A 12,612-nucleotide genomic window follows, 5' to 3' on the forward strand; every position below is an offset into this window, starting at 1 on the left:
TTAGATTAGGGCATATTTAAATTAGCATACAGTATGACAGCATGTTTGCATTCATTCATCTGTATTGCATGCACCGAGCTCGGCGCATCATACTAATTGCATTGTACTTTCAATTCCAAATTGAATACATGTTAGTTGCAACATTCCATATGCCATCTTAGAATAGCCGAGCCTGCTATAGTTGCATTTTGCATGTGTTGCATTAGGCATTTTTGTATACTTAGGATTCATGCAGGATTTCTAATGTAGTTTCTGTTTTTGGCTTGGAGTACTCGGTAAGTTTTATGCTTTAGCATCCTTGCATGCGTGTGAGTGAATGCCATGATAGCATGCTTACCATGAGGCTATGTGCTTATCTGATATATCTGCCTGAATGCCTGTGGGTGAGGGTTGGGTTATCTGAATTAGAATAAATCATCAAATGTTTCAAGCCTACCTGCGGGTAGCAAACCATTTTCAAAAAAGCGAACATGAAATGTTTCGTTCCAATTCAGGCGACCCGGTCTATATTTGTATGCTGTGCGCATCACATAGTAACCTAGGCTAATAAACCGGAATAAGAACTCGCAATGTTTTCAAAAATTGATATCATGGTTAGTTGAGGCCGGTCTATGATCGGGCGAGCGGGGGTGCTCACGAAGTGACCTTCCCCAATCGTACCCAAGTTCCCGAGCCGAGGCAACTTTGGTGATGACGGACACGTGGCCTTTTGGCACCGAGTCAGGGTTTCCTAAATTTCCCAAAATAAAATATTTAGGTGGCGACTCTGTATCTGGCAAAGCAGTCCATGTTTGGCACTTCTTTCAAAAATCTGTTTTCTTAAAACAATGTGCCGGATTTGGACTCTTTGGTTCAGACTTAGAACCGTGACAATTTTAGAGTCCTGAGCTGTAGTGACCCCAAATGAACAGAACGGGACTTCATCCTCCCGGGGCATTCGGGGACGTCTACACTAAGTCAGGAAAATCTGGTGTGATGGGGGTACCAATGGGGGATACTCCTAATAGATGGCAAATATCAAGAACAGTGGGGGCCATCATCCCACATCTGAATTGAAAGAAATTGAAGACGGGGTTCCAAAAGCACAAAGCAGTAGGAACTAGGAAAGGGTCCTCTGAGATAGTTACCCTAGATAGTCGAAGGGCATCGAGGAGGCAGAGCTCTTGGAGATCCAGTGTCTTAGCAGGAATGATCCGATCATACCATTCTTGCCATTCCGGTCTTATCGTGGGCCAGCATCGATGAGGACGATTGCTTTTCCAGTTCTTCCAGTCAAGGCCACCTTCATAAAGGAGACGTTGGTCCACCAGGCGCGGATAAAAGGTTGGGAGCTCAGTAAGGACTTCCTTAAAAATTGGTCCGAGCACGTAGTTTTGCTGCTCATGATGACGAGGGACAAAGATACGCCCATCGATAGCGCTTTTCTCTCCAGCCTTGTACTTCTCACATTCTGCGTCAATAAGCCTCTTCAAAGCTAAAGATGAGTCCACGCGCTCTGGGGCTGGCACTTTTTGTGAAGAAGAAGCCATTGATGATACACTCTTCAGAAGATGAAGACCGAAGCAAAGAGGAACCAGCAGAGAGAAGGGTTTGTAAAAGGCAAGAGATTTCGAAACACGAAACGAGAGGGTTTTAAAATCTTTATGTCCGAAATTATACCCCGTGAGTCGTTAAGTACTAAAAGTACGAATGCGAGGAATCTCTTCCAATATTGATAGTTTTGGAGGGAAGAGCTTATTCCGGGATTGGGGCCAGCTTCGAAATGAAATATTTGGCTTCAAAGACAAGATGTTGGCGCCAAAAAATTAAATAACAACAGCTTCGAAACACATAAGCCGGCTTCGAAGCCTATTATATGCGTAAAGGTGCTAAATTGCTTGATTATTGGTCTATTTCAAAGGGTTTAAAGACCTGTTTAGGGATTATGAATCAAAGTAACGACCTTCAGAGCAAACCCTAATATTCTCTGAGTATGAGAAACACTGTTCAAAGCATCAAAACCAATTGTTGGTTTTTTATACATATTACTCTTCGAAAGAAAAAATGGTCAATTTGAAATTGATTGATTATATTAACCATGACCATATGTTGGTTGTAATTGGTTTTGAGGAGTAATATTGTTAAAGTTTAAAGCATTAATTCGAGACGATATCGGCCAGAATTGTCAATTTTACTCCATAAATTGGAATAAGACATGTTGGTTCTTTTAGTACTTCATTAAACAATTGACTCGAAGGATGAGATTGTTCAATTCGAAGTTATGAGTTAGCTTTTAGAGATAAAAGGAAACAGAGTCAAACAGTGTTAAGTACAGAAAGACTTTGTTTATATTAAAGCCAAGACGATTACATTAAGTGACCCTATCTAGGTACAAATTCAAGTTCATAAAAATAAGGAATAGAATAAATAACAAGGTCATGAAATTTTGTCCAGCAATGGTCAATAAATTTATGTTCTTTCTTTATTATTTCTTCTATCTCTTCTAAAGTTGGCTGCATAAGCTGATGAGCTCTCACTTCATAATAGAGTTCTTCAGCCTTTGTTTCGAAAGCCTCTTCCTTCGATTTTTGTTCCAATTCATCTATAACCGAATCGTCCCAGTACGTAGAATCTTTATTCTTGAAGTCATCGAACTCTTCGATAAAATTTTCTGCTTCATACTGGGCATGAATTCGGAGAGATAAAAGTTGATCCAGAGATTGGATGGTGATCTTAGAATTCCGATGCCAGTAGAGGAGCACCGGAAGTTGATCTAGGAACATGTGAAGCTCTGCTTGGGCAAGAGGGTTGAGGACACAACCCCTAGTCAGGACATCACAAGCCCATTGAAAGTTCTTAAGAGGAATGTCATCCTCAAGAACATTGAAGGGCAGGTGGGAGAAAGCCGCGAGCAGAAGTTGAGCTTGCTTTCGCTCGGCTGGAGAAGGGGGTGACGGAGGTTGGTAAGGTGGAAAAACTTTGTCCATTGGAAGGGCAAGTTTTAGTTTCTCTGTCCAGGAAAGAATGGGAGAAGGAGGAGGAGAAGATGGTCCTACTTCGGAAGATGGAAAGGGAATAGATGGCTCTGCTTCAGAAGACAAAGGGGAGGGAGCAGATGTTTCTATCTTAGAAGATGCAGAAGAAGGTGTGGATGCCTCTATCATGGGAGATGACACGAGAGCAGAAGGGACAAAGGCATTAATATAATCAAGCCAATCAGAAGAACAAATCTTCGCCTTCTTGGCTAAGAATGAAGGGGTGTACCCTTGTGCTTCTTCTGGGCGCTGGGCAGGGTGCGTTATCTTTGTAGGCATGGAAGAAGTATACCAAGCCACAAGCAGAGTCTCTTCCAAGCTACGTCTAAGGTCAATGTGCACGTAAGGGTAGACCACTGAGCTTCGAGCGTAGGAGGGAAACTCCAAGGGGTCAGTAAACTCAACAAAATGGTGATTGATTCGCTCCCTTAAATCATAAGTCTCAGGAGTTGACCAGCTTGTCCAGCCAGAAGCTCCAGAGGGTGAAGAGGTTACAGCTTCATCCCATGCAGAGGTCTGTGAAGAAGAGTTTCCTAAGTCCATATTTGCAACTTGTCGAAGCAAAGGCTTGAGAGTAGTTCGGTCAAAATACAAAGGGAGCTTAGGGGAAGAACTCTTTGTATCTGTAAGTTTGTAAACCAAGGGATTAAAGGCAATGTGTTCGTAGTCCAAAGGTTTATAATCTGCAAAAGCCTCCATTACCTGAATAGAGAAGGGTGGGTAAAGGTGGCTAATAAATGCGTGGAGGTTCTTTCGAGGGGGAATAACATCACTCAAAGGCTCTTCATATGCTTGATCAGTAGAAAGGGAAGTTGATGCAGCCATAGCCTGTTCGAATACTAAGGTATTGGGATGTTCGACGAGTTAATGCAAATGATCACCAAATGGATGACGGTTGTGTTTCCAGAATTTGGACTCCATACACGTTCTAGAGGCGCGGGAAAACTGTAATCCACTAATATCACCAAGTATTGGGTATATTAGTGCGGGGGGTAATGTTGGCTACATATTTTGTAAAAACCAGTTACAGTTCGACACGTGACAGAGTAAGGGTAATAAAGGAAGGTTATTCAAGCCTTCAATCCTGATCGTACACGTGGCAATAAATATTGGTTCCCACATGATCTGAGTAACACTAGATCAATAACGGGATGCAAGATAACATAGCTTCAACGGTTACTCATATTCAAATTCAAGTACAAGAGGGAAGTTCAACTGCCAGTAATGGCGTAATGGAGCTACTTGTAAGGAAGCATGATCAGCGATCATGGAGGAGCAGTTCGACGGTTCGAAGTGCAGTTCGAAGGTCATCACTAACGAGTATAACTAGCAGGGCAGCCCCTAGAAGAAAAAGGGGACTCAGATCATACAAATCAGTCATTTACTTCATATATTTTCTTTTCCAGTCTTTTACATTTCCAGTCTTTAAATACCTGTTCTTTAAATACCTGCACTTTAAATACCCGCACTGCACTTCGATTCATAGGAGTAGCTTCAAGTAAATTCAAGTAGATTGCTGTTGTAAACCTCTCCGAGGCTGAGTTTGGACCATTGTAAGTGTTCTTTTTTATGAAATACTTCAATTGTTCTTCATATTACTGTTATTCCTTTTAATTTCTCCTAAGTCAAGCCACCAGTAAAAGTCCTCTTCATTGAGGCTGAAAGAACTAAAACACAATCGTCTGGTAATTGGTTGGCAATCACAATTTCTGTAAGGACTGATTGATCCTTGCTGGCACGCTCACATTTACAAAAATACCCTTCGAAAAGCCAAAAAGCCAACAAAGTCACACGGTGAAAACGGTTCATCAAAACCATTTACGAGTGAATGGAAACTTAATGTCGTTTTCGGGTTCGTGGAATAGACATTTAAAGAATTAAATGTGGGTTTTCTTGAAATGAGTTGTCCCACATTGAAACTTTAAGAGAGTTTTTGTGAGTAAATAAGCTCTTAGTATACTACCTTGGGTTGGACCCCAAAGGGCACCCCAAGTTTCACTACAACAAAAAAGGCCTTTGGTGACAGACTGGTTTTGTCTCCAAACATCAAATTTTCGTCACTAAAGTGATCTGTGATGAAAAAAAATTGTCACCACGTTCGTGGCCTATACGTCGTCGCTGAAATTGCCTGGTGACGAAAAACAGTTTCGTCGCCTATTTTTGACTTTTGGCGACGAAATGTTTCATCTCCGAAAGTTGAATTTTTTGTCCTCTATAACATCAATTTCGTCACCAAAACTAAATAATATTTTATTTTAATTGTTTTTGACGACGAAATATTTCGTCACCAAATAGATTTTAGTGATGAAAGTTTTCCTCACCAATGATATGTATTAAGGTAACAAAAAAATTCATCACTAAAATGAGCAAAAAAGAAATTCTTCAATGACAAAAAACATTTTGTCACCAAATATTTCAATTTAGCGACGAAATATTCAGCAAATGTGACGAAATTATTTGTTTGGTACTATATCATTAGTGACAAAATTATTCGTCATGTTTTTTGAAAACTAATAGTGACTTTTTTATTCTGTCACTAATAAAAATTAAAAAATTTGAAAATGGGGGTATTATTTTCTTCCGAAATTTTTTCTTTTCAATAACAATTCCCTGCACATTTCAATAATATGTTCAATAAAATATCTATTACAAATCAATACAAAAATCTGTTCATTTTCATAAACATCGCAATCGAATTTCAGCACTATCCCCAAAAATACAATATGAGCTGCATGCAGATTATAAATATGTCTCCTAATATCCACAAAAAAAGTCTACTAATATCCAGAAAAATATAATATCAACCGCATGTGGATTACCAAACACATCTCCTAATATCTAACGAAAACCATATCTACTAATATCAACAAAAATAAAATATCAATGACGGATTACCCCACATGCCCTGTAATACCAACAAAAATATAAAATTTGCAATGCAACCAAAACACATGTAAGGTAATATGAACAAAAACACAAAATGAGCTACCATCTACCCTCCAAATTACCAAACATATCCATATCATCGAATCTGCAAAAAAAATAAACACACACAAAAAAAAATGCAAGTTAGACAATTATTATTTTATCCATAAAATATACAATTTAACATACATTTTTCGAATTAGTTTTCAAATCGGGAATCCAGTGCAAGTTCTGTAAGTTTTCACAACTTACATTGGTCCCTCCCAACGTATTTGAGGTGTTCCCCAGGCCATCCCATGCCTGTTGCAGGATTTTGGCCCCCGAAGGTCTATTTTCAAGTTTAAGTGTGAAAAAGTACATTTCTGGACTTAGTTTTCAAAATGGGAGTCCCGTGCTAGTTCTGTAAGTTTTTACAACTCACATTGGTCCCTCCCGAGGTGTTTGAGATGTTTCCCGGGCCGTCTCGCGGCTGTTACACGATTTTGGCCCCCCGACGGCCTATTTTCAAGCTTAAGTGTGAAAAAGTGTACTTTTGGACTTAGTTTTCAAACTAGGAGTCCCGTGCTAGTTCCATAAGTTTCCACAACTCACATTGATCCCTCCCGAGGTGTTTGAAGTGTTCCTCGGGCCGTCTCGTGGCTGTTGCACGATTTTAGCCTCCGATGGCCTATTTTCAAGCTTAAGTGTGAAAAACTGCAATTTTTGACTTAGTTTTCAAACCGGGAGTCCCATGCTAGTTTCGTAAGTTTCCACAACTCACATTGGTCCCTCCCGAGATGTTTGAGGTGGTCCCCAATCCATCCTATGCCTGTTGCACGATTTTAGCGCCCGAAGTTCTATTTTCAAGCTTAAGTGTGAAAAAGTGCATTTTTGGACTTAGTTTTCAAACTGAGAGTCCCGTGCTAGTTCTGTAAGTTTTCACAACTCACATTAGTCCCTCCCAAGGTGTTTGAGGTATTCCCGGGCTGTCTCGTGGCTGTTGCACGATTTTGGCCTTCGATGGCCAATTTTCAAGCTTAAGTGTGAAAAAGTGCATTTTTGGACTTAGTTTTCAAACCGGGAGTCCCCGTGCTAGTTCTGTAAGTTTTCACAACTCACATTGGTCCCTCCCGAGGTGTTTGAGGTGTTCCCCAGGCCGTCTGTGGCTGTTGCACGATTTTGGCCTCCGATGGCCTATTTTCAAGCTTAAGTGTGAAAAATTGCATTTTTCGACTTAGTTTTCAAACCGGGAGTCCCGTGCTAGTTCCGTAAGTTTTCACAACTCACATTGGTCCCTCTCGAGGTGTTTGAGATGTTCCCCGGGCCGTCTCGTGGCTGTTGTGCGATTTTGGCCTCCGATGGCCTATTTTCAAACTTAAGTGTGAAAAAGTATATTTTTGGACTTAGTTTTTAAACAGGAAGTCTCATGCTAGTTCCGTAAGTTTCCATTACTCACATTGGTCCCTCCCGAGGTGTTTGAGGTGTTCCCGGGGCTGTCTCGTGGCTGTTGCACGATTTTGGCTCCGAATGGCCTATTTTCAAGCTTAAGTGTGAAAAAGTGTATTTTTCGAATTAGTTTTCAAACCGGGAGTCTCGTGTTAGTTCCGTAAGTTTTCACAACTCACATTGGTCCCTCCCGAGGTGTTTGAGATGTTCCCCAGGTCTCGTGGCTGTTGCCCAATTTTGGCCTGCAATGGCCTATTTTCAAGCTTAAGTGTAAAAAAGTACATTTTTGGACTTAGTTTTCAAACCGGGAGTCCCGTGCTAGTTCCCTAAGTTTTCCACAACTCACATTAGTCCCTCATGAGGTGTTTGAAGTGTTCTCTAGGCCATCTCGTGGCTGTTGCACGATTTTGGCCCCCCGATGGCCTATTTTCAAGCTTAAGTGTGAAAAAGTGCATTTTTCAACTTAGTTTTCAAACCGGGAGTCTCGTGCTAGTTCTGTAAGTTTTCACAACTCACATTGGTCTCTCCCGAGGTGTTTGAGGTGTTCCCCGGGCTGTCTCATGGCTATTGCACGATTTTGGCCTCCAATGGCCTATTTTCAAGCTTAAGTTTAAAAAAGTGCAATTTTGGACTTAATTTTGAAACCGGAAGTCCCGTGTTAATTTTGTAAGTTTCCACAACTCACATTGGTCCCTCCCAAGGTGTTTGAGGTGTTCCCTAGGCTGTCTCGTGGCTGTTGCACGATTTTGGCCCCGATGGCCTATTTTTAAGAGTGAAAAAATTCATTTTTGGGCTTGGTTTTCAAACCGAGAGTCCCGTGCTAGTTCCGTAAGTTTTCACAACTCACATTGGTCCCTCCCGAGGTGTTTGAGGTGTTCCTCGGGCCGTCTCGTGGCTGTTGCTCGATTTTGGCCTCCGATAGCCTAGTTTCAAGCTTCAGCGTTATAAAAGTTCATTTTTTGACTTAGTTTCATGCCTACATGTTGGAATAGTGCAAATTTCAAAGTAGTTTCCTAATTGGGAACCACATGCATATTTCAGTGTTTGTGATGTTTCTCGGGCTTTTACATGCATAGTTCACTATCTTAGTTGAAGAAGAAATTTCTACTAAATTAACATAATAACATAATATACTAACCAAGAAGCTTGTCCATCAAAATCTGAACTTTCCCCACTCTCAAAATTTCCCGTGACACCTTTCTGTCTCAAACACTCTATGATACTTTGTATCTTCTTGCTTTGTTTCTTCTCTGACTTTTCAACCTTGTCTGTCATGTGATGCTATAAGGACATAATATTAATTGAGTTAGTAAGTAAACAAATGCAAGTTAAACCTTAAAAATAACTTTGCAAACTTACCAACGATGCTAGATGCAGTCACCTCGTCCTCAGGTTGCACATTATGAGGTGGTAAGGGTTGGGTACCGACCTCCTGACTTGGGGGATCTATCCTTTCCTCTGGGGTGGGAGTTAATGGCCTTGAATGAGACTGTAAACGGAGTCCTGGTGCCATCTGTTGTTCCTAAAAGAACATAATCAAACAGTAAAAACGATATTTAAAATAGTTAAAATATATTTTAAAAAAGATATGATGTGTAAGATATATGAAGAAGAAATGTAAATAGTAAAAGACATGTTCACACACAAATATAAAATAATGTGTATAATACCTCGCGGTCAAAGGAACCCAATGACTCATCATCATTGTCATCCTTACTCTCTGAAGGGTTATACTCAACATCATCATCTACCTCAACGCTAATTCCCTTTTCCCTTGCATTTGCACATTTGGGCCGAAACGCACTCCCTAAAGAATTTGTAATATTCTTCACTCCAAGATTGTTCATTACCTCACAGTTCTCCTTGATTCGCTTATTTCTTTGTTTCTCGTATTCTGTTAGCTTCTTAGTTCTCAAATCACCTAGTTTTAGCCATTGTTTTTTGCCTCGGACCATTTTCTATAACTATATAACATAATTCAACTTTAATTGAAAAATATAGACAATGTCATCATGCACCATTACATAAAAGAAGAAAAAGAAAGTAACATAAACATATAAAATAAAAATTACATTAATTAATAACATCTGTTTGAAAATAAAGTAATATACTAAAAATTACATATCATAACCCATATCAGGATCCATATCAACATCAGGAATGTTATGTTTTTCATCTCCTTTATCATCTCTATTCTCTTCCATTATCACATCTAATGACCCTACTTCTGAAATAACACTGAATTCAACATCATCCCTACAGTATCGAACAATTTGGTCAATTTCAATTGGAACAACATCAGTAATGTTTTCTTATTAGAACACATCATTATTTTCTGAAGGATCCAACAATTCTCCATCACTAGTGTCTGGAACATCAAAGACACCCCTATGTTGCACCCTTTGTACGACATTCCAAGGTTCACCCAATTTGGTATCATTCAGATAGAAGACTTGTTTAGCTTGACTAGGTAGGATAAATGGGTCAGATTGGTACCACCGACTTGTGACGTCAATGCTTGTGCAATATGTATCAAATCGTATTGTTCTGTTTCTACCAGTGTTACCGGTGTTGTACCATTCACACTGGAACAAAACAACCTTTTTACCACATATGTAGTCAAATTCCAAAACCTTGCACAAGTGACTGTAGAAGTCATGCAATTTTCCTTCATGATCCCCGTGTGTAACCACACCACTATTCTGACTCGTACGACGGTTGTCTAGATCTCGAGTATGGAACCGGCTGCTGTTGATTATGCAACCTGAGTACTCTTTCACTAGCAAACTAGGACCATTTGCTAATGACCACAATTCATCAGTTGCCTCTGATGACTCTTCTATTCTCAATCTATTTATCTACAATTACATGTAACAAACAATAAGTAAATAATTTATGAATGACAACATTTTATAAAACTTTAATTTTGTTTAAGTTATAAATGTCGAAAAATTATAAATGTTTTACCCTCTTTTTGAACCACTTGGGAAATTCTTGTCGTTGTATGTGAGTTATGTCATGTCCAACTTGAGTTTGTAATAGATTTTTGTGTTCCCTACTCAAAAAAAAAAAAAAAAAAAAAAAAAGAAGTGATTACTACGTAGTTCCGCAAATAAAAAATCTAAGCATAAACATAATTGAACGAAACACATACTCCAAATACTTTTCAATCTCTGGGCTATTGTACAACACAAACCAATGAGCAATATCACAAATTTCTTGAGACATTTCAGCATCTCGTGTGATTAGACCAATTGGACGTGCGGTTTCTGTGAATACTGTCAACCCTTGTTGACGTTCACTACGATCTTCATTCCGTTCTGGTCGATTCTGCAAGGTTTCAATCCCATCAACATACATTGAACAAAAAGTAATGTACTCTTTGACAATGTAAGCCTTGGCAATTGAACCTTCTGGTCGAGCTTGGTTGGTCACATATTTTTTTTTAATTACATATGCAACACGCTTACACAAATCTCATTTACAAGTATAAGTGTAAAAAATACCTTTCAATTGGGTACATCCATCGATATTGTACGGGTCCTCCAAGAATAGCCTCACGAGGCAAATGAACAGCCAAGTGGATCATCACATCGAAGAAGGCTGGAGGAAAGATCTTTTCAAGCTTGCATAAAATGTGTATTATACGTTCCTCTAATTTCTCCAGTTCGCTCCGCCTTAGTGTCCTAGAGCATGGGTCTTGGAAGAAATTGTCTAACTCAAAAAGTGTTGTGCTAATTTCTTTATCCACGTAACCACGCATTCCATTGGGAAGAATTCTTTGTATCAGTACATGGCAGTCATGGCTTTTTAGGCCTGTTAGTCTACCATTTCTTGCATTCACTGATTTGGATATGTTTGCTCCACACCCATCTGGATACTTGACAGTTTTTAAAAATTCAAAGAAACCCTCCCTTTGTGCAAGTGTCAATGAAAAGATTGCTCAAGGCTTCACATATGATCCATCAGGCTGTTGTGTTAGCCATAGCTCTTTCCTTATACCCATATCTTTCAAGTCTAATTGTGCCTTGTCAGTGTCCTTGTTCTTTCCATCAATGCCTAACATAGTTTCGAAAACATTTTCACTAAAATTTTTCTCCACATACATGACATCAATGTCATGTCGAAGTTTTCACTTCTTCCAATAGGGTAACTCATACAAGATGCTTACCTTTGTCCAATTAGGTGCTTGATGGGACCTTTTTCTATTACTTGGATGCTTTCCATATATGACACCTGTCATGTTGTCCAACTGGTCTTGTATCTTTTCCGCCGGCAACTCCAAAGCTCTCTTCCGTTTCTCAATCTTACCATTGTAAGCCCTACTCTTTCGCCTTGTTGGGTGGTCCTCAGGCAAGTAACATCGATGGTTAGTGTACCCTGTCTTACTTCTCAAAGATTCAAAATACAGTTCATCATTGCAAGTGTAACAAGAATAATGACCCTTTGTTCTCCACCCAGATATGTCACCAAATGTAGGCCAATCATGCATTGTCCACAACAAAGCTGCATGCATTCGAAAAGTCTCATTGGTGGAGGCGTCGTAAGTCAATGCACCATTTGTCCATAAATCATTCAACTCATCCACCAATGGTCGCATGTAGACGTCAATATCAATCCCTGGTTGCAATTCTCCAGGAATAAGTAATGACATCAAACAAAATAGATCCTTCATAACCAACCAAGGTGGCAAGTTGTATGGAATGAGTATGACGGGCCATAAACTATAAGAGTTGTTCATGTTCCCAAAAGGGTTAAACCCATCAACGGCCAACCCTAGCCTCACATTTCGAGGCTCCAAGGCAAGCTCAGGATGTTATGCATCAAATTCCTTCCACTCATCACTGTCAGCGGGATGCCTCAATATCTGGTCGTCCACTCGTTTGTCTTTGTACCATCTCATGTCCTCAGCCCTCTTCTTTGACATGTACAATCTTTTCAACCTTGGTGTCAAAGGAAAGTACCGCAATACTTTATGAGGGATCTTTTTACCCCTTCGGCGATTGATCTTGAATCTAGATGTCTTACAAGTCAGACATTTATCTAGTGTTGTATTCTTCTTCCAAAATAATACACAATCATTTATGCAAGCATGAATGAGCTCATATGACAAGCCCAAGTCACGTAGTATTTTCTTAGCTTCATAAGTTAACTTTGGAACCAAATTTTCTTTCGGTAAAAGTCTACTTAAAAACTCTAGCATCATATCAACTGACTTATTGCTTCAATGATTTGTTACCTTCATATT

The 12,612-nt window shown here is 39.6% G+C and overlaps 1 protein-coding gene across 1 annotated transcript; it reads right to left on the reverse strand.

Annotated features, from left to right (window-relative positions):
- Positions 1–9,481: 9,481 nt before the first annotated feature.
- On the reverse strand, positions 9,482–12,105 carry LOC145824329 (uncharacterized). Its single transcript, XM_082923970.1, has 6 exons — positions 11,577–12,105; positions 11,320–11,423; positions 10,519–10,694; positions 10,332–10,419; positions 9,714–10,222; positions 9,482–9,620 (listed from the first exon to the last, which is right to left on the reverse strand). The coding sequence occupies exons 1-6, from the start codon at positions 12,103–12,105 to the stop codon at positions 9,482–9,484; spliced, it is 1,545 nt and encodes a 514-aa protein (XP_082780096.1).
- Positions 12,106–12,612: the final 507 nt, after the last annotated feature.

The sequence above is a fragment of the Camellia sinensis genome, chromosome 4, assembly GCF_055761805.1.
Source record: "Camellia sinensis isolate YWXY chromosome 4, ASM5576180v1, whole genome shotgun sequence".
Classification (NCBI taxonomy): domain Eukaryota; kingdom Viridiplantae; phylum Streptophyta; class Magnoliopsida; order Ericales; family Theaceae; genus Camellia; species Camellia sinensis.

Bases quoted from the DNA above. Each gene is read 5' to 3' on its own strand.
- LOC145824329 (XM_082923970.1), bottom strand. From the start codon at position 12,105: ATGAACAACTCTTATAGTTTATGGCCCGTCATACTCATTCCATACAAC. The intron at 10,695-11,319 runs GTGAAGCCTTGA...GAAACCTTGCAG, and splicing joins AACAGCCTGATGGATCATAT to AATCGACCAGAACGGAATGA. The intron at 10,223-10,331 runs GTAAAACATTTA...ATGTAATTGTAG, and splicing joins CCAAGTGGTTCAAAAAGAGG to ATAAATAGATTGAGAATAGA.